The sequence below is a fragment of the Misgurnus anguillicaudatus genome, chromosome 23 (assembly GCF_027580225.2).
Source record: "Misgurnus anguillicaudatus chromosome 23, ASM2758022v2, whole genome shotgun sequence".
Classification (NCBI taxonomy): Eukaryota; Metazoa; Chordata; class Actinopteri; order Cypriniformes; family Cobitidae; genus Misgurnus; species Misgurnus anguillicaudatus.
Genome location: NC_073359.2, coordinates 5,886,740 through 5,909,268, shown reverse-complemented (window position 1 = coordinate 5,909,268; position 22,529 = coordinate 5,886,740). Strand labels below are relative to the sequence as shown.

Sequence of the window (22,529 nt, the reverse complement as noted above, 5' to 3'; positions counted from 1 at the left end):
ACCAATGCAGGTGTATACACCCTATGACTAGTATTGTGTTTCAAGCTGTCTGACACAATTCTTTAATAAAATACTTTGAAGTGGATTTTACATAAATTTTAGTAATATTTTCCATGAAGTCATTGGCTGATGGAGGAACGAGCGATTGGTAACATCTCTAAAGGACGTCACGTTTTTGATGGCGCTGTTTGGATTTCACTATTATACTACCTCCCTATTTTAAATACAATGTGGCGCTAAACGTGAAAATTATAATTGCGCAGGGTGGAAACTAGCAAAAGACACTTGCATCGCGCATTGCACTGCATTGCGCCGGGTGTAAGATAGAGCCCCTAGTGTTCAGTGTACTATTGGGTAAAATGGTGGCGGCTTGCATAGCTTTGATATTTTCCTTAATAACCACAATTTTGTTAGTAAAGAAGTTCATGAAGTCATTACTACTGTGTTGGAGTTTAGTATCTGGTTCTGTTTGTTCTTTTTTTCTAGTCAGTTTTAAAGAGGAAACTAGGGTTATTGTGATTTCCTTTAAAGGAGCATTTCACCCGTAGAAACATTAATCTTTATTGAAAGTGCGTCATATTTGTAGTCGAAATGTAACATACATTTAGAATTTGGTGCCTATTTGACCGAAAAAAGGGGTGTTTGCAAAATGATGATCATTGAAAGAAGGAAGTGCAACACTGAAATCTGTATTTCTCGTGTCTCAGCAGCAACGTCATCGTTCTTAGCCACCCCCCTCTGTTCGCTGATTGGACCTGCAGATTTTTGCCGGAGAAAATGAAACTCTACACAGCAGTCCCAGACGTTGTGCTGAAGCGAAATGAAAATTAAGCGGACGCACGTAGGAGGGCGGAGCCAGGCTATAGAAATCTAGCCAGTTTAACAGGTAATTTACTTCATCAAAAAAGAAAGACCACTTCCCTTTTAAATATATTATTTAGGATAAATTACCACATAGAATCTGATTAAAGCAAGACACTTTTCAACAAATACATTTTAAAAGTGTTGTTAGTGTCATCAAAATTTAGGACTTCAGTCCTTTTGCTTAGTAAAATATATTGTTTTTCATTTTGTAAGATGTATTATTCCAAATATGAACAAGAAAAATCTTATGTAGCCTAAATCTTACGTAAATATGGATAATCCTTCTGTTTTGGATGAGAAAACTCTCTTTAAACCCAACTATTAAAAATATATGTTGTTTTAGATAATCATTCAGAGCCTGTCTACTAATTATTAGGGGTGTGACAAGATCTCGTGCGATGAGATCTTGCGAGTTTAAATATGTATCGCGAGATTAAGTGTGTCTCGCGAGATTTCTTGTGTAGGTGAAATTCTGGCCGTTTCTCAAATAAAAGATTGCATCCTTCGGAGGTCGCATTTTTAAACTGCATTTACTTCATAAAGACTGTCTTATTAGAGACTACTAACAATTATAAAGTTTACTAATAATTTAGTTAATCGCAAATTGTTGTAATATGCTCACGACTTGCGAATGTAATGCTAAGTTAATGATCTGAAATAAACCTTAATAACGTATGCAGCCTGCATATGCGACCTCAGGAGGATGCAGCTTTCTGTTTGACCCTTTTAGGGGCCAGTAAAGCGTTTAGGGCAGTTGCAGGTGCCTTTTTTAAATGATATTCTATGGGCATGGAGCGTTTGCGCACTGTTTATGCGCGCTGAGCGCCTTGCGTTTTTTGCCGGCACGCACCTTTGAAGGAACGCTGAGAGCGGAGAAGCGCCCGTCATTCGCGTCTTTCCATTGTCCACTCGAATGAGGGGAGATGCGGGCCTTACGTTGTGGTGAGTGAAGTTTACAGTTGCTTTGAAGAACCGGACTCCACTCGCTCATTCTCTCCTGCGTGTTTGTGCACCTCTCACCCTCAAACAAGGTCAGAGCAAGCGTCATCTTTTTAAAGTTTCTGCTAATATGACAGTTAACAGCAAAAGAGCGGACGCTTCAATATTTGATTGACAAGACAGCTGACTAGGTGGTTGCCTAGCAATATTAAAACTAATTATATAACTAATTATGATTTTCGTTACATGAATTGGCAAATATTTTATTTAATTTTTAATCTGTATATTTGCAGGTATATTTGCAATTTTAGTTTCTAGTGTCATAAATAATATGATGTAATCTTTTGGCAATATAAAGGCAAATTATTTATAATCATAATTTAGAAGTGTGATAGGGCGCCATTTCTCATTTATAGTTGAACCTATAATTCTCTATGGAGAAACCTAAAGAGACTGTGCTGTTGTTATTGGCCAAAGTGACGTCACACACCAAACTAATCAATAATGACATTCGACATTCATTTGTTGTGCTACTGTTTTGTAAATCAAACCAACATTCATATGTTATAAATGAAACAGAAACAAAACATAGTGTATCTTCTTGTTAGTGACTCATTGTAGCTGATAACCTCTGCCTGTCATTGTCAGGATCCGGCCATGGTATAATGTTTAATATTGTGTCTTATTATGATTGCTGGATTCTGACAGTCCCATGTCTTATGTGAAGGCTCATTTTCTTGTGTTTCGAGTCATGTGCCTACGGTGTCTCGTCTCATCACCCCGCCCTCTTGTTCTCCCTGTTAACGGTTAATCATTAGTTTATTCCTATCACCTGTTCTCCCCTTGTTATCTTGTTTAGTTAATCCCTTTGTATCCTTGGTCCTGTGCTGGTTCATTTTGTGCTGTTCCCATGTTTCGTGTGGAAGTAATTCAAATATCTTGTCAAGTTTAGTGTATCTGTTTAGTGTTTCATGTTGTGTACCCCCTCGTGGTTTTTTTCGTTTCTTGTCAGTTAATAAAGCGTTTTTGTTCTCCCCGACATCGTTTGCGTTTGGGTTCATTTGCCCTCAGTTCCTGACAGAATGAACCAGCCAGAACTGAACCCAGCAACGGTGTCGGAGTCAGCTGTTACATCCCCTGCATGGGTTTTACTGCCCATTGCAGTACGCCCAGTTCCGGACTGGCTCAGTGGCAAAATACCAACTGCACTTTTTGCTGAGCTCTGGAGAGCCATCATTAAGCCAGATCCGGTCAGCATAGAGGTTGGCGCCGTGATTGGCAGGTTTCTCGGCTTGGCCGCTGTTCGGGTTGCTGTTGGGATGGCCGAGCCCTCGCCGCCGACCGAGCCCGCGCAACCCGCGCCGCCGACCCAGCCCGTGCAACCCGCGCCGACCCAGCCCGCGCAACCCGCGCCGCCGACCCAGCCCGCGCAATCCGTGCCGTCGACCCAGTTCACGCGGCTAATGCCTGTGCAACCCACGCGACCACATCTTCGCCCCCGTCCTGCACCCCCTTGGACTGTTTTGTCTTGTTTATCCAGTGGACTCTTGTTTATCTGATTTTGATTTTGCATTGTTTTTCTTGCACTTGACTTGGTTATTTTACATGTTGATGTGTTCATTGTTTAGTCCTGTCATTTATCTGTCATGTTTTTGTTCTTGTGTGTTCCCTTGGGGACGCCAGGTGGCGTCCATTAAGAGCGGGGTACTGTCAGGATCCGGCCATGGTATAATGTTTAATATTGTGTCTTGTTATGATTGCTGGATTCTGACAGTCCCATGTCTTATGTGAAGGCTCATTTTCTTGTGTTTGAGTCATGTGCCTTCGGTGTCTCGTCTCATCACCCCGCCCTCTTGTTCTCCCTATTAACAGTTAATCATTAGTTTATTTCTATCACCTGTTCTCCCCTTGTTATCTTGGTTAGTCTTTGCTATTTAATCCCTTTGTATCCTTGGTCCTGTGCTGGTTCATTTTGTGCTGTTCCCATGTTTCGTGTGGAAGTAATTCAAATATCTTGTCAAGTTTAGTGTAACTGTTTAGTGTTTTTTATGTTGTGTACCCCCTCGTGTTTTTTTTGTTTCTTGTCAGTTAATAAAGCGTTTTTGTTCTCCCTGACATCGTTTGCGTTTGGGTTCATTCGCCCTCAGTTCCTGACAGTCATAAATACGTATTTCCTTGTCCGTGTATACTCTGATGTTTGTAAACCAGACAATCAGTCTTAGTTGTTCAATAGTCGTCAGGTTTCATGTTAGTAATGAGTTCATCTAACGTTTGAATGATGCACTGTTGCCTGATTCTCATCTTTATCTTAGGTAAGTTTGGTTTTTAATATATTTCAACTATTATCTGAATGAATAATAATAAGCAATGATAGCTTGCATGAAGATGAATATCTTCATGCAAGCTATCATTGCTTTCATATTAATTGTATATATATATATATATATATATATACAGTAATATTATTAATTTGATGAGTTTGACTGGTTTTTACCGAAGTGGTAAGTCTTTTTTACTTTTGTTTCTGTTCTCTCTTTACAAACTTTGACTGCTTTGCATAATAATCTTTCCATAGTGTAAACATTGATTTAAAGTTCCATTGAAATTATGTAATGTATTAATTTGGCTATCCACAGTTCACAACATAATGCTGTAAAAAGGGCTCTAACCCTGATCAAACTCACCTGCCTGCAATTTCTTGGTATTTCTGAAGATGTTGATTAGCTTGCTCAGGTGTGTTTGCAAGTATATTTGCAGGTATATTTGCAATTTTTGTTTCTAGTAGGGCTGTCAACAATAATCGATTCGGCGATGCATCGCAATGCGTGCATGCACGATTCAGCATCGATGCAGCAAAGTGCCATAATCGATTATGTCACTGTTTATTTTCTGGCCTCGAGTGGACAATAAAGTTGTGCAGTTTCAATTGCTTCCGGGGGCATAACAACATCAAGCAAGATGGCTGAGGTGGAGAGAGATGACCGTGATAGACGGGTAAATTAAAACGCACCCTTTTCCATGAAAAGCGGACATATGGGCACATTTCGGATTCTACAAAGTTAATGGGACACTAGACAAGACTTACGCTGTGTGTAAAACTCTCATCACAGGTATATAATTTCATTGTCTGTTTTTGTTGAGAATAGTTGCACTTGATTTTACTACTTGAAAAAAGTTCAGTAATAAGTGGTTACTGTGTGTTGGCATGAATAAATTTATTGCTGGGTGCCCGTTACAATAGTGTGAGTGACTGCTTGTATTGCCTCATCATGACTGATGAAAAATTTGCCTTGTTGTGTACAGTACAATTCTTCTGCATCGCAATGCATCGCAGAATGGAATTGAATTGAATCGTTACCTGGTGAATCATAATTGAATCGAATTGTGAGGGCATATTTCCTTGTCCGTGTATACTCTGATGTTTCTAAACCAGGCAATCAGTCTCATAGCTTGCATGAATTAGCTTTCTCAGGTGTGTTTGATCCGGGCTGGAACTAAACTCAGCAGGAAAGTAAATTGCAAGGGCCAGAGTTGAGAACCCCTGCTGTAAACAATTAATAAAAAAAAATAATAATAAGGTGACTGTACTGTTTCTTTGCGAAAAAAGTCTGAAGTCAGAAGTCTGGCTAAACAAGGCTAATAATGATTTTGTGTCTGTACACAGATGTTTTTGGACAGGGTTGGTGTCAAAACAATACCACCATTTACAGCATCGCAAAACCACTCAACGTCTCAACATCACCTGTCTTAACAACCGACGTCTCAACATCACCTGTCTTAACAACTGACGTCTCAACATCACCTGTCTTAACAACTGACGTCTCAACATCACCTGTCTTAACAACTGACGTCTCAACATCACCTGTCTTAACAACTGACGTCTCAACATTAGCTGTGTTAACAACCGACATCTCAACATCACCTGTCCTAACAACCGACATCTCAACATTACCTGTCTTAACAACCGATGTCTCAACATCACCTGTCCTAACAACCGACGTCTCAACATTACCTGTGTTAACAACCGACATCTCAACATCACCTGTCCTAACAACCGATGTCTCAACATTACCTGTGTTAACAACCGACATCTCAACATCACCTGTTTTAACAACCGATGTCTCAACATTACCTGTGTTAACAACCAACATCTCAACATCACCTGTCTTAACAACCGATGTCTCAACATCCCCTGTCCTAACAACCGACGTCTCAACATCACCTGTATTAACAACCGACGTCGTAACAACCGATGTCTCAAAATCCCCTGTCATAACAACCGACGTCTCAACATCCCCTGTCCTAACAACCAAAGTTTCAACATTACCTGTCTTAACAAACGACGTCGTAACAACCAACGTCCTAACAACCGACGTCGTAACAATCGATGTCCTAACAACCGACGTCCTAACAACCGACGTCCTAACAACCGACGTCTCAACATCCCCTGTCCTAACAACCAAAGTCTCAACATCCCCTGTCCTAACAACCAAAGTCTCAATATCTCCTGTCCTAACAACCAAAGTCTCAACATTACCTGTCTTAACCACTGACGTCGTAACAACCGACATCCTAACAACCAACACCCTAACAACCAACGTCCTAACAACCGACGTCTCAACATCCCCTGTCCTAACAACCGACGTCTCAACATCCCCTGTCCTAACAACCGACGTCTCAACATCCCCTGTCCTAACAACCAAAGTCTCAACATCCCCTGTCCTAACAACCAAAGTCTCAACATCCCCTGTCCTAACAACCAAAGTCTCAACATCCTCTGTCCTAACAACCAAGGTCTCAACATTACCTGTCTTAACAACCAACGTCTCAACATTACCTGTAATAACAACCGATGTCTCAACATTACCTGTCTTAACCACCATCTCAACCCTGGTGTGCGAAAATGGAAACCTTGTAGCTGGGTTTTGCCTCTGTGAAGATGATTGGAGTGGAACTTACTGCAACATTTGTAAAACTATTAAAATATTTCATAATGTGTAGCCATTTTTATCTTCATGCTATGTAAGACTTTTTCTATATCAAGATTTGGTGACAATATACAGTGCAAATATATCTTGATGGTCTACAGCAGGGCTTGACATTAACACCCGCCAAATGCGGGTAGATTTCGGCTGTGGCGGGTAAGACAGCCAATCCCACTAGCCACTTTGGCGGGTTGATTTTTTTTTTAAATGTGTGCGAAATTATAAACAAAGCGCAATAACACTGGGAAACTACAACTCCCATGAGCACTCTTTGTACCCAGCGTAACATACTGAGACCTTTTGTTGAGACGAGCGTGATCATCGGAGGCTTGCGTTGTGGACCAAAGCGCCACCTTTTTACCAGAGAGAGCGTAAGAGCTGATGGATTTGCGAATGTACGGGACGCAGTCTGAATGCACACACGTACACTTCGAAAAGATAAAACAATTGCATGTAAGTGATTGAAGAGATTAAAAGTACGTGCACACTCTCTGGGCAAGAGCGGAGAGAAATTCATAGCGCATACCTGAATGCACACATCCCAGTTTTGTCCAAATTCAAAGGAAACCCATCAGTGGAGAGATTCGCGCATCATCTTAATGTAGGCTACTTTGTGCAACAATAATGGCCTCTCGACATTTGCCATTAAAAGTCTTAAATAACATATAACAGAAACCACAATCAAGCATTTAAAAATAACGGATGTTGTTACTAACGCTTAAAAGAGTTTCTCTAGGGTTTTTGTGTATATCTTTTCAGTAGGTGTGTAACGATTATCTGTGCAACTGCGCGTTTTCCAAATGAATGAATTTGTATGAATTACTGTGAAATCCAGGCACATCCGAACGCCAGGGGGCGCTCCCGTGCAAAAAATTCCTTTTGTGCCACACAATAAGTAGCATTACGAATGCTAATCCAGGAAATGTCTACAGAAATATTTATATCGCCGTTCTTCAAATTGTTTTAGGTATTTTCATGATCGCAGCCCTGCGATTCAGAATCGATTTCAGACAGGCATTTTTAATGGGACACACGGTTGAATCGTTACAGCCCTACTTTTCAGTGAACCTTCTACACCCCTGCTCCACTTTTAATATATTCATTAGAAGTTAATCTATTTATGCCTTACTAAAGCATCGCTTCGCATCGTGCCTAACAACGCCCCTTAGCTGTTATAAAATGCACTGGTAACCCACTGCTTCTTGGGGCTTATTGCTTTTATAAAACGGTTACTTAAAGGGGGGGGGGGGGGTTTAATGGTATTTCAAGCATTCTGACTTATTAACACAGTTATAGAGTTGTTTCCTCATGCTAAACGTAGGCAAAGTTTCAAAACAGCAGTTGGACGTGTTACAGAGTATTTCTGTGCCGAATGCACTTCGCCAGGGTTCGTGCAAGTTTCGGCAATTTTTTTTCGATTACGCTTCTAACTGACGGTTCAGGGGTTTTCGATACGTATCACTTCTTTATATGGGCTTCCCCCGGAAAACTTCCCCCGGAAAACCCCGCCCACCCGTCAATCAGCGGGAGACGCTAGAGCTTGCTAACAGCTTATCACGCCACTCAGCTTTGTTTAATTTCAAAACTTAACAATGGCACGTAAGAAGAAGTGTGTTTTTGGATGTAAGGAGAAGACATCCAGCCTTATGGAAACAATGGATATAGTTTATTATCCGGGGTAGCAGCGGAGTTTTGCGTGTGTGTTTGATACGGTGGATTTTCCCAACCGGGTCACGACGAGTTGCACGCGGTAAGTAAGACTTCTGTCTTATGTTGGAAATAGTCGCGTGCATATTATATAAATGACACAAACATGTAGTGAATCATAAGTTAAAACAGTGTTGCATAGTGTTGCATGACTCGTACTCGCTCCTCCAGCGGTATAACTCCTCCTTCTTCATTTTTTCGTACGTTATCGGAAAGATTCGGTAAAGCTAATCTTTCTTTTATAAATCTGATTAAACTAAAGACAGAGATACAAAGGATGTCATACTACTCTATAGGTACTCCAGATTAACATCAGAAATGCAGAAACAGCGTGTGTTACGTGAGCTTTAATATGCATAGCAGGATTTCATAAAATAAAACACAAATAAGTTGTAATTATATTAGTACAAATATTATTTTTGTAAGAGATCAGATTCCGAGCCGGTGTTTTTAGGGTTGAGTGAATGCGCCAGTGTTTAAGTTGGGTAAAATTGCCATCTAGTGGATAATAGCGGAAAAATAAATTTAAGATAGAATCAACTCAGAGAACGGTTTCTCTTTATTGACGATATGACTCAACAATATTTATTGACATTTATCTGGATATTGCCATAATTGTGCAAATGTAGAAAAATAAAAAATATTAAAGACTGTGGTGTTTATTTACATAAATTAGTACACAGCAACAGTGGCGGAGTGATACTTATGTAATGCGGTCTGAATCGTGGGGTTACTGGGGTATTTTATCACGGCTTAGAACGTGTTTCAACCAATCAGAATGAAGAACCAGAACGAGCCGTTTTATAATAGCATGTTTTTCATGCACCTAAATATATGATATGATCTATACTGATATACCAGCTAAAAAATGTAGTCTTAATTTGGGTGGTCAGTCTGCATTTGAAAGTCAATCTGCATCTAATCTAGCTAAATCGAGTAAAATTACTCAAATTAAAGTCATTTTAGGATGGCAAAGTCAAGTTTTTTTGTGGCCAGTGAAAATGCTGAGTGGCTAGTAACTTTGGAAAAAAACTAGCCACTTTGGCTGGTGAGCAAAAAAGTTAATGTCAAGCCCTGGTCTAGAATATAAATAAAAGCGAATCTTGTGTGATAGCTTTGGTACTGTGTAAATATACTTACAGGGACAGTTTTCCCAAAATGACACGAGGCTTATTAAGTGATTACAGAATATAGACGGTTTCAGCAGCACAACACAAGCAAGCGGCTTTTGTGGACAAAACGCAACTTATGGTAGACTTTCACACAGAATCAATAACAACAGAGCCCTTTAAGTATGAGAATAATGGATCTGATGTTAAGGTATTTAGGCACTTGTAGGTAGTTTCTATAAAGACCGTCATCTAAGATAATCTTGGACATTAATAATAAAGTTATCAAGATTATATTTTAACAGAATATTTGACATTATGTAGGGTGGTTTTGTGTAGAAAACTGCCGGGTCTTAAAAAATTCTGCATGTTTTTCGGCATTGTAACAACTGACCAATCACAGCGTTGCTGATCAGTGTTTCTACTATCAGTATGTATTGACTTATCATGCGGTGCACGAACGCGCAATGATCTCAGATAATTCAATCCTGCCATACTAATCACCAACAGCAGGAATGTTCAAAGAACTGAATTAGCGAGATCATAATTAGCGAGATCTGATCATCTCGGATTTCTCATTTGATTTTGCATTTAGTAAGAGACGTACGAAGAATGGACCCCAGCTAGCCACTAGCCAGACCAGAAGTTTCAAGTTTATTACATTTATAAAGCACATTTAGTCGACCAACGTTCTGTACAAAGTTACCAACGTCCATTGCCAATAATTAAAAATAAACATTCAAAAGACGTTAAACACACAAGAAAACAGATTTTAAAAGACTTTTGAACTCTGACACTGTGGGCGCTGTTTTGATAGATGAAGGCAAATTGTTCCGCAACTTTGGGCCAGCTACTACCAAAGTAGCCTGGTCCAACCAGACTCTTGTACATTCATTTAATTTGTATAGAGAGTCTGGCCACGCTCCATTGCAAAGCGTTACTTCCGTTAAGTTTTAAACTATTGGATCTGCCCAGAGTCACTCAGGATCTGCCATAGGTGATCGCTAACGTGTGGTCGTGACGTATATCATGCGCCGAAACCGGCCGGAAACAACAAGTCAGAATAATCAGACAAACAAAACTTAGCAAACCTGGTTCTTGCTCCGGCTTTAACTTCTGTATATTCGGCAGTTTTGCAACAACGGACCGAATAGCTTTTCTCACGTCTTTCTCCGCTGCCATTACTGAACTACAACTCAAACTGACGCATGACCTCAACGTCATCGTTCTTAGCCACCCCCATCTGTTCGCTGATTGGACCTGCAGATTTTTGCAGGAGAAAACGAAACTCTACAGAGCAGTCCCAGACGTAGTACTGAAGCGAAATGAAAATTAAGCGGAAGCACGTAGGAGGGTGGAGCCAGGCTACTACCAAAGCCCCGTCCCCCCTGCATCTCAGTCTAGATCTAGGTACCCGTAATAGATGAGTGATCTGACTGAATTATGAATAATAGGTGTTGAGGAGCGATATTGTAAACAAACAATACAATTTTAAATTCACTACGATAATTAATCGGTAGCCAGTGCAATAAACGTAAAATAGGCGTAATGTGGTCCCGTTTACAACTCAAGGCGTGTAACCACGATAACGTGTGTGCGTCCGATGAAACCGTCTATACATATTTGGGCAAACTATCCCGAAGTATGGTTATGTTTGATGCAAATGTTGAAGGTTATTAACAGTTACAAATGCTTTTACAGCAAATTTCTGCCCTGAGCAAAGACCCACAGCAACATCCGGATTTACCTTTCCAAAAACTGTCCTAGGCCGGTTTGCTTCATCTAAAGAGCTATGTGAAAGCGGACCAAATGGTACTCTGTCCTCTTTCATGATGTACACTTATAGCTATGAATTAATGTTCTTGAAATATCTCTTTATTCCAAGTTTATATTTTCAGCTGGGATTCCCAAAGCCTCAGCCCTCTGTAACATAACAACCGGTGTGTTTAATGCTCCAAACATTCTGAATTGTACTTTAACCTTGGACGACATTGATGCAGGGGTAAGATATTAATGTTTCATACTTGCATGAACTTTTCCACAGAAACAGATAAAATGTATTTTAACTGATTGATTGTTTCTTTCAATCAAGATTGCTGGGGTTCCTGTGGAAGAAAAGAAATCTTTGGCTTCCAGTACTCAGATCCTTACATCCAGACCAGAACTTCTGACACCCCATAACATCACAAAAGCAGTGAATATAGCCAACATGCTGCTCTCCACTGAAACCAATGGATCAATGGTACTTATTTACACTTTACACATCGGTTTTAAAAATCCTAGCTGTCCCCATGGAGTGAGTTTTTAACAACTGTTTTATTTACCAATGCGACACATCAAGATCGTCACCTGAATGTGCGCTTTCCTTCATACTGGCCAGAACGCATTCAGTTTCTTTTTCATTATAAACATTATCTTATTTGCAGAGATGGACAAATCTACTAATATAATCATACATTTTCTACACAGAGGAGGTTAACAGCACATTACCTTCCTGGGGTTTAGAAATGATGTGAGCGTTTCTTCCACGTTTTAATTCCTCAGATAGCAAAATGCAGCAGCAACAGCAAAGAGCTCGTGAGCGTGCTCAGACGCTGATGACATCTTGTAACACGATCAAAACGGCGAAAATCTCCGAAAAGTGACAAGGATGCAGCACAGAATTGATAAAATTGTGCATATTAAACAGATTAAAAGTCAAATAACAGATTAATGGACGCTTCTTTGATTTTGAGGTTGCATGCAAAATTCATTTGGCTAAAAAATACAAGTGGCACCTGCCCCCTCAGTTTGAATGGGCATGACGCCTCTGACTGTATATGACAGGAACATGTACTGTATAGGTTCATTTTCCTTAGGTCTTAACTCTGTGATGCTTTCAAAGCATTGATCTGTTTCTTTGGTAATCCTGACCAGCAAAACACTTTATATATGTCCACGTGTATGAGAAAGTGTTTTACTTCTTAGGAGAACCAGAATAAAAGGTTATAACTTCAATCTCTTTGTTTGTTGTGCAGGATATTGCTGTGTCTACAGTAGCTACGGTCAGTCAGCTCCTGAATGCCAGTCAAGGGAAATTCTCTGATGTCGATCATGAAGCTCTTTCAAAGTATATGAAAAAGTGCACTGCTAGGGTTGGGGTATTTTGAACTAAAACTTCACACATGTACAGTGGAGACACCAAAAATTTATATTACATCTTAAAAAGTCTTGTGAAATGTGCGCTTTAATGCCTTCCAAAAAAAGTTCTTCTATAAAGGCAAAATTAATAGGATTTACCCACATCTAGTGGTGAAATTGTATTTGGCATTCAAACGAACAGTGCTCTCTAGCGCCTCGCTTTTCCAAATGCGTGTTGCAACTACGGTAGCCGTTATGTAATCACTGATCTCCCTGTCCGTTTCAGCTGGTTCATGTGTTCTGAAGTAAAACGCGTTGGTAGGCTAGTGCTTTTTGTCCCTCTCTGCTATTATAGTTTATCAATACGGCGGAACGACATGGAAGCCTCCTTGGACTTACTCGTTCAATGTAAGTAAAGAGAAGAAATTCTAATCTTACAAAGAAAAGTCAGATCACTGGCAAAGGTCATTTGACACCAACGAGGACATATTTATGAATAAAGACATTGATTTTGATTAAAGGCTCTCTAAGCGAATAATGTGCGACGTCACTTCCTGTTGATGTTTGAACTGTTTTCAAACAAACGGAGAGTAGCTAACGCCTCCCCCTCCCTCTCCCGTCCGTGCTTTCATGAACGCGCCCAACCCCCACCCCCAAATCCTTCTTGTCGTTTATTGGCTGGAACACTTTGTTATGTTTTGTTGTGCTAGGTTTGGCCACTATGTTGATATTGCCGTTTGTCGAGCCTGAGCTGTCTACAGAGATCGCGTTTTTTACAGTTTGATCAGCGGACAGGCAGCAAGCAGATAGTGAGGAGATGTTTGCTGTATGTAACAAAAAATTTTTATGGTCTAAAACGCATCAATTCGCTTAGAGCGCCTTTAATAAAACACTTAAAACCTTACTTACTGTCCCTTTAACTCTTTCCCACGCATTCATTGGCGAGTTATTTTGTCAATTAAGAGAAACTTTTCCTGCCAATGACGCTTTGCTGACGAGTTTTTACTGTAATCTATAATTTCTCTTTTACCCACTAGATGGCGCTATTACCCAATTAAAAAAAAAACTGAAGCATTAGCTAATTCAACTACATTTTAAACTCCGTGTATGTTTTGATCATCATTCAGAATCTAACCTCTAACAAAATTCCTTTACAAAAACGCAATTATTTCAGTTTTTTGCTCAAAATTTTGTATTTTTAAAGAAACCTACCCAGAGAGGTCATCATGTTTGTGATGTAGGAAACCAAGTCATATTAAAAACCCCACATAGACATATAAACAACAAAAACTTGATTTTCACCACAGGGGGACTTTAACTCTTTCGCCGCCATTGACGATATATCTCGTAACGCTTCCCCGCCAATGACGAGATTTTACCGCTATTATCAACCAGGTGGCGCACTTCCGCAACTTATACAACTCGGAAGTAGCGCCTCACGTGAAAGAGAAAGAACTAAGTGTATGTTTTAAAGATCGCTCTGCATCTGATCTCTATCAAAAGTCCTTCACAAAAATGGAATTATCTCAGCTTTTTGCTCAAAATTGGGTGTTTTTGAAAAAACCTACCAATGTTTGAGAGGTGATTACAAGAGAACTAATGAAGGTAGGATAAACTTTTTTTTTTTTGAGTTAGGGTTAGGTTTTGTTCTTTCATCTGATATATTGTTTGTTTATATATTTAAATAAGAACATTTTCTGGAAGGCATTAAACTTTTGTGAAAATCATTAAAAATGCTGGCGGTGGCTGGCAACTTTTTTAAAAAACGCTGGCAGGAAAGAGTTAATAGTTAACAGAATCTTAGAACTACAATTGTTTAATTTTTTACAATTCTCGTTTCTATGCACTGCTCCTGACATACTGTATACAACCATCTCATATACATACAGTAAACACTGTACCAACATTATGCATAAATACTGTATATGCATGTCTGATTTTGATTTGTTTATGCAGACTAACACAGACTCTGCAGAATTTCTCACTGCTCAATGAATCAATTAAATTCCTGGTACAGCCGAACTTAGCAGTGCAGTCCTTTAAGGGGAAACCTGGGACTCAACACGTGCAGTTGACCTTATTTAATGGTAAGTACTGGACCAGCTTGACCAACACATTAGACTGGGTGGTTTGGAAGGAAAAGCTTCATAGAGACCGGAAGTGCGTTTGAGACGTGTTGAAATAATGTAAAATAAGTGAAAAATCATGTTTTATCAACCAACCATTAAAACAGATTCTACAAAAGCAAGACTTTTTGTAAAAGGGAATAATTAAAATTGACATTAACATACGTAGTACGTGCCTCACTAAAACCAGCTAAAAAAATGATTACATGATTTTTGTGATAATCGACATTATGGCATCCTGTTGTTAGCATATATACCTTTAAGCAATAAAAGTGTGAGTCTATAATATATTTTTCAGCAGTTGAGCTATTAAAACAGAGGTAAAGTATATTTAGGGGTGAGTTAAAACAAACAATTGACTGTAAAATTAATACAAAAGTCTGCTTAACATCCAGCAATAGTAAAAATTTCAACATTCGAAATTTCCTACCATAAACATTCTGTCTGTTTTCACAGCTGCATCATTATAAACTTTTACATGTTGTGTCTACATAGATCAACCTTAATTATCTACTTATTTTTGTAGCAACAGGCAATGATACCTTTATACCCGGCAGAATAAAACTGGATTCAAATACGAAGCCTTTTCCAGAAGAGATAGTTGACCTACAGATGAATATTACATTCAGTAAAGGTAAATCTACAGTATATTCTGTGTTTTGCAATCAATATGCTTAAAGTTTTAAAGTAATCTGATATAAAAATGATAGAGAAAGAATTTAAAATAGAAAGAATTTAATATAATAAAGTGATTAAGAAGGCCATATAATAATTTTCAGTAACCGTTTCCCTCTGCACATTAGTATTACGGTTAGAAGGAAATGTTTAAAGACTTTATAGGGGCAAATGTCAATAACTGCAATAAAGAATCTCTCTCTCTCTCTCTCTCTCTCTCTCTCTCTCTCTCTCTCTCTCTCTCTCTCTAGGACTGAACAAAGGCGTTGGGTTTGTTCTCTATAATAGCGACCATTTCTTTCCGTCAAAAAGCTTTAAGCCTTCTCTGAATACCAAGAGAAGAGTTTTATCTGCTAACCTGTTCGAAAATGGATCAGACGCCATGGAAGTCCAGTTTTCAGTCACACCATCGGTGAGAAATGTCTGTAGCCAGTAATAATGTAGCTAGATAGGGATTGGAAAATCTTTCCCCAATTTGCTCGGTGCATCTGTATAAAAAGTTAACAATGCGATGCAACGGTTAAAAAATTAGCATTTGCATTACAATGCATCGCATCGTAACATATTTTGCATTGGTAAAAACAGATTTATTTATGTATAATTATTAGTAGATGCCCTATACTTAAATTTTTTAGAAAGTAACCAATATTTTAAGATTGCTTCTGTTGCTATGTCCTGCTGACTTATCACCTGCTGGCGTGATCACACCACTACAGAAACTGAGGCATGTGATGAAAGTCACATGGAGCATAAAATGGAGCTTTCAAGGGCTGGACCAGAATAGGCAATTATTCGAATATTCGTTCGGTGGGTTGACATTCGATTTTTATTTTTGAGATTCGAATATTCTTTTTTTTTACATTTTAGCGTTAGTGCATAGAATTTGCTAAGCAGGAAGTGCGCTTTATGCTTCCGCTCTATAGGTGGCGGCGTGGCGCTGATAGAAATACTGTGTTTTGTATCACTAGTGCAGTGTCTGTTCTCGGAGAATATAAGCCCTGCACGCTTGAGGCACGATGCCAGCTCGCGCTGTTTTGTAGTTTATTAAAAGTTATTCTGAACAATGTCTATATGGCACAAAATGCGACACTGCACTCCCTCCATGCATGAAGTCGATAGGATGAACATAATAAAAATGGATGCAAACAGACAGTCACACAGAGATTCCTGCCTTTATTAGAGAGAAGAGTATGTTCAACCCCCTCCGGTAGTTGATTACTACCGAAGCTTCGAAGTTGACAACTAATCTCTTGTCAACCTAAATAATAGTAAGTTGAAATGATTTGTACATGGCTGCTTTCACATGGATTCTGCAAACTGTGGGTCTTCATTTAATCATAGTCATACAGCATATATATTTTTGGAATAATATAGGTAGGCTATTAACATATATTTAGGCATAGGCTAAGTATTTTTTTAACCACGGGGGTACATATTTTATCATTTCATGATGCATGATGATGGAGATTACTAAACAACAAAACTTGAAATTCAGTTAATGTGTTTATGCTATTTATTAGTACGATACAATTTATTTAGAATTTTCAATAAAGGTTACTTACCTTAAGAAAGAAAAAGAGTACAGGAATTTGTTGGGTCATCAACCAAAATTAAAAATAGGCAAGGCAAAAATGTTTACCCTCTTGTTTCACGTAGTTACAGAGTAAGTACAGCATCGGCGGGCTTTAAATTAAAGTGGCACTTGTTACCCCCTTGTTTCACATAGTTACAGAGTAAATACAACATCTGCAGGCTGTAAATTAAAGTGGCACTTGTTACCCCCTTGTTTCACATAGTTACAGAGTAAATACAACATCTGCGGGCTGTAAATTAAAGTGGCACTTGTTTCCCCCTTGTTTCACATAGTTACAGAGTAAATACAACATCTGCGGGCTGTAAATTAAAGTGGCACTTGTTACCCCCTTGTTTCACGTAGTAACATAGTAAATACAACATCTGCGGGCTGTAAATTAAAGTGGCACTTGTTACCCCCTTGTTTCACGTAGTTAAAGAGTAAATACAACATCTGCGGGCTGTAAATTAACTCATTCACCGCCATTGACGAGTTATCTCGTCATTTATGAGTTCATATTTAACTAATAAGTATGCCTTTCTGGACGAATTTCAAAGTGAAAGTGTAATACCGCTTTTATCCACCAGATGGCGCCAAAATGGAAAATTTATCAAAAACGGAAGTTAAAAAAAATATAACGTTTTATTTTAACTCTCTTTATGTTTGATAGTCATTCTGAGTTCTTTAATTTGATATAATTTGTATGTTTATATATTTATAGAAAATAATTTTTCCTGCAAGGAATTTTGTGAAAATTTTGTTAAAATCACAAAAATGCAGGTGGGCAACTTTTCTCAAAAAGGCTGGCGGTGAATGAGTTAAAGTGGTACTTGTTACCTCTTTGTTCCCAAAATATTATATATTGTTCCCTTAAAATTGCACGTATGTACTTTATAAGTACACTATAATTACAGAAACATTCGCAGTAAATTCCCTGTACTTACTCAGTACTTTCCTGGCTGTAATCTAAAGCGTTACCAAAGTACATCTTTGTACCTACAGGGTAAATACCTCAGAGGCACAAATTGGTACCACATTGCCCATGAATTAAAAGATTGTTGACCTTTCAGAATGATTCCACGATGTCCCTCGACGACTTTGCGTGCGTGTTTTGGAGTTACAGCGAAAACGACTGGAGTACAAAAGGCTGCACAAAAAAGAGTTTCTCGGGTCACGCACAGTGCAGCTGTACACCTGATCGACGGGAAAATAATTTCAACTTAAATAAGAACTTTGCAGTCCTGATGGTAAGATACATTTATGGTCAAATAATTTATTAAAGTAAATTGCAGTGATCATAATGTCATAGTGTCTTTTTGCAGTCTTTCAATATAAACTATCAGTATTCAGAAGCATTAAACTGGATCAGCATTACCGGCTGTACTCTTTCTATATTGGGTCTTGCTGTCACAGCAGTTTACCAAATTGCAACCAGGTAAAAACAGTTAAGAAAGTTAAGTATGGCATTTTTTCCTGTTGATCTGTAGTTTTTATATATTCATAAACTCTTTACTACAGGAAGTCAAGGGGATGCAGCCCGACTCTGCTTTTGGTGAACATCTGCTTGAGCATGATGATTTTCTACCTTTTCTTCATCTTTGGCATTAACAACCCTGTCCATCATGCAGAAGTGGCTAATGTTTCAGCAGAAAATCTTGTTCCTGTGTCAGATTATCATCAATATTCTGACGAGGGTCCTTGTACGGCACTTACAGCCTTGATTCATTTCTTCTTGTTGGCCACATTCACTTGGAATACTCTGTATGGAATTAATGTGTTCCTCCTCTTCAAAACCACAATGTCTGGAACACCTCCATGGTTTCCCAAGGTGTCCCTAGCAGTCGGCTGGGGTAGGAAACTCAGAAAGTCTTATTGTTTAACCTACACTTTCAGTAAAAAAATTCTGTCAACTGTAACTGGGGCGGTTCAAAAAGGTGCTATGATGTACCATTCGTTACAGATTTACTTTTGGTACCAATATGTACCACTGAGATACTATAATGAACTATTTTTAGTAGGTACAACTGCAGACCTTTTGAAAGGGTACATCCCCAGTGCTAGGGTTCATATTTTGACTATAAGGTTAGTTAGTGTATCTGTAATGTTTTGAGGACAAGAATAAGAATCCTGGCTATAATGACATTACTGAGTGCCTATAAAACTTTTCCTGTCTCAGGGTTTCCTGCCATCATTGTTGGTATCTCACTGGGTTCCACTTACAGAGTCGAAGATCCTTTAGGTTATCGACAAGAAGAATTGTAAGTACTAATATTTGGGGATTTCATTGATTAAATTAATTTTTTTTGGTATCATGTACACTAGTAATCAGTGTTGGAGGTAACGCATTACAAGTAACTTCCATTACGTAATAATATTACTTTTCTGAAGTAATGAGTAAAGTAACACATTACTTTATAAATGTACACATTAATATTTGAGTTACTTTTTTATAAAAGTAATGCGAGTTACTTTTCAGTTGAATTAATTTGATTAAAAAAATGTAATGAATTCAACTGAACCAAGGGTCTTTTGAATGCTTTATTCTGATTGGTTGAGAAATGTTCCATGGGTGTTGAATATTTTTCTGTAAACCGCACACATAACCTGTCAAATGTCTTAAAAATAGGCAACAGAGCAATGTTTGTTGTAACCGAGGTATAAGTGGAATAATTTACTCTGGTCCTTTGAATAATACACCCGTGGTGTTGACACTCTATGGGTAACGGCTGAGTGGGAACTGTTATAGTCGAAAATAGAGATGGCAGACCAGAGCTTGACATGTTTGCTATGGAAATATGCATTTCTGTAGGTGCTTCAACTTACGATTATTTTAATAATCGATTAATCAAGAAGCCTCTCTTGATGGAATCAAAAAGATAGTATATGAGTACACTCTCAGAAATAAAAGTACAAAAGTTGTCACTGGACAGTACCCTTTTAAAAAGGTACACCTTTGTACCCAAAAATGCATATTAGTACTTCAAAAGTACATATTGGCAGTTCAAAGATACATATTTGTACCTAAATTATACATATTTTATATTTTATAAAGTGTACTGCCCCAGTGACAGCTTTGTACCTTTAAATTTGACTTCATGTGTTTTCTCTGATCGGATAGCTATATCTCATTGGTAAAACTGTTCCATTTACATTTGGCCACATACATGCGTCTTGTGAAAACGGAAAATGCATCTTCTACTCCCGCGCAAAATGCAAATACACCATTCATTACTTCGCCTTAAAAAATGTAAGACGATGAACTCTGCAAGCAACAGTGCGCGAGAGAGACCGACGCTGCGTCCCAAACCGCATACTTCCATACTATATAGTAGGTGAAAAGCACTACTTCTTGTACTCTTTGCCTACTATATAGTATAGAAATAGGTGGTTTGGGAAGCAGCGCGAGTGTATTCCCTCCGCTCCATGCTTAACTGAAGTTTTTCTTTTTTAAATTAAACGTCTCTGCGTCACGACGAATCGATTATGAAATTCGTTGCCAACTCTTTTAGTAATCGATTTTTATTGATTTAATCGATTCGTTGTTGCAGCCCTACATTTCTGAATGCACAACTTCTCTGTCATAAAAAAACACCTACAAAGCCTGAAAGAAATCAAGTCTCAGCCAAGTAAGAAAAAGTAACGCAAAAGTAACTTAAAAGTAACGTAAGCATTACTTTCCATGAGAAATAACTAAGTAACGCAATTAGTTACTTTTTTGGGAAGTAACTTAATATTGTAATGCATTACTTTTAAAAGTAACTTTTCCCAACACTGCTAGTAATACATTATTGATGCCAAAGTATTTGATCACTAAATGCTTACAGTACTGATTTTATGAGTCCACTTTTCATACAGTTGCTGGTTGGCTTTCTTGGACCCCAAACAGAATTTCGATATGAGGAAGCCAATGTTCTGGGGATTTCTGCTTCCCTTGGTTATCATGCTGATCTCCAACATAGTAATATTGGTGTATTTCTCTAAGAACACCTGCAAGACCATCCCTAATTTAAACCGGTACACCTTTAATTTTATACAGATACTCTCAGAAGTAATACATTAGTGGTTAATTATATTGTGCAATCTTGTTTGTCCTGATAATACTTTTGTTGTCCAGTTCGCATCAAAGTCCTCTAAAGAAGAAGATTCTGAGTAGTTTTTCTCTGGCTGTGATGCTTGGTCTATCGTGGGTCACTGGTTACATGTTGCTTATCACCCATGAACCAACTCTTCACCTCATCCTGAGCATAGTTTTTTGTGTCTGCAACACAACACAGGTGTGATAAGTGTTTCAAAACCATTTCCCTTTTTTTATCTCCACAGCCCCATTAGCAAGGAATCAGCCCCCATTTATCAACATGTTGCATTCACTCATAATTTACCAGATTATCATTACAATAACTAAAGTGGGCAATGTCACAATTACTTGCATTTACACTAAAAACAATAATTACCAAATCACTACACTATAAAAAAATCCTTGTTGCTCTGTTAGCCAGACCATGCTAAAATATCTACAAACAGGAAGTAACTTAGTGATGGTCGTTTTCGAAGCACTGCTTCATGAGGCTTCGAAACATTTACAAATCTTTTGATTCGAATCAGTGGTTCGGATCGTGTTTCAAGCTGGCCCAAGTCACGTGACTTTAGCAAACGAGGCTTCATTACGTCATAACTGTTTCGAAAAGTTTAGAAAATCCGATGGTTCACCACTAGGGGGAGTTGATAACAAATGACCAGTGTCTAATATGTTTAGGTGAACTCGGGTCAGTTTTATTATGCAAGTTCATAAAACATTCATCCTTCTTACTGATAACACAACCATTTTGCATACTTTTTGTTTATAGACAGATTTAAAGGCTCTCTAAGCGAATAATGTGCGACGTCACTTCCTGTTGATGTTTGAACTGTTTTCAAACAAACGGAGCGTAGCTAACGCCTCCCCCTCCCTCTCCTGTCCGTGCTTTCATGAATGCGCCCAACCCCCACCCCCAAATCCTTCTTGTCGTTTATTGGCTGGAACACTTTGTTATGTTTTGTTGTGCTAGGTTTGGCCACTATGTTGATATTGCGATTTGTCGAGCCTGAGCTGTCTACAGACATCGCTTTTTTACAGTTTGATCAGCGGACAGGCAGCAAGCAGATAGTGAGGAGATGTTTGCTGTATGTAACAAAAAATGTTTTATGGTCTAAAACGCATCAATTCGCTTAGAGCGCCTTTAATGACAAAAATGTGCATAATTAAAAGGGTAGTTAATTTTAATGATTTGTTTGCCCTAAATAAAACTAAAAACCCACAATACACTTTTAATTATGTCTTAATTAAGTTTAATAATTTTAAAAAATATATTTTATTAAAAATATTGCTATCATTTTGTAAAAAAGAAGTGTAAAATGTTTGGACATATCTGCTTTTACACTGTTTTGACCAGCA

The 22,529-nt window shown here is 38.4% G+C and overlaps 2 protein-coding genes across 3 annotated transcripts in view; both read left to right on the top strand.

Annotated features, from left to right (window-relative positions):
* Positions 1-22,529, top strand: part of LOC141349280 (adhesion G-protein coupled receptor G7-like) — a 99,266-nt gene that overhangs the window by 13,137 nt on the left and 63,600 nt on the right. For both annotated transcript variants that reach the window (XM_073861575.1, XM_073861574.1), the window contains exon 4: positions 21,213-21,372. In XM_073861575.1, coding sequence (XP_073717676.1) covers positions 21,213-21,372 — 160 coding nt within the window. The remainder of the gene's footprint in view (positions 1-21,212; positions 21,373-22,529) is intronic.
* Positions 6,049-21,158, top strand: LOC129453619 (adhesion G-protein coupled receptor G7). Its single transcript, XM_073862321.1, has 13 exons — positions 6,049-6,772; positions 11,306-11,416; positions 11,503-11,606; positions 11,697-11,846; positions 12,622-12,713; positions 14,681-14,811; positions 15,377-15,484; positions 15,777-15,937; positions 18,169-18,345; positions 18,421-18,533; positions 18,617-18,948; positions 19,275-19,356; positions 20,954-21,158. Exons 4-13 carry the CDS (start codon positions 11,814-11,816, stop codon positions 21,156-21,158), a joined length of 1,434 nt encoding a protein of 477 aa, XP_073718422.1. The 5' UTR covers positions 6,049-6,772; positions 11,306-11,416; positions 11,503-11,606; positions 11,697-11,813.

Bases quoted from the DNA above. Each gene is read 5' to 3' on its own strand.
- LOC129453619 (XM_073862321.1), top strand. From the start codon at position 11,814: ATGCTGCTCTCCACTGAAACCAATGGATCAATG. The intron at 12,714-14,680 runs GTATATGAAAAA...TTGTTTATGCAG, and splicing joins GATCATGAAGCTCTTTCAAA to ACTAACACAGACTCTGCAGA. The intron at 14,812-15,376 runs GTAAGTACTGGA...TTATTTTTGTAG, and splicing joins GCAGTTGACCTTATTTAATG to CAACAGGCAATGATACCTTT.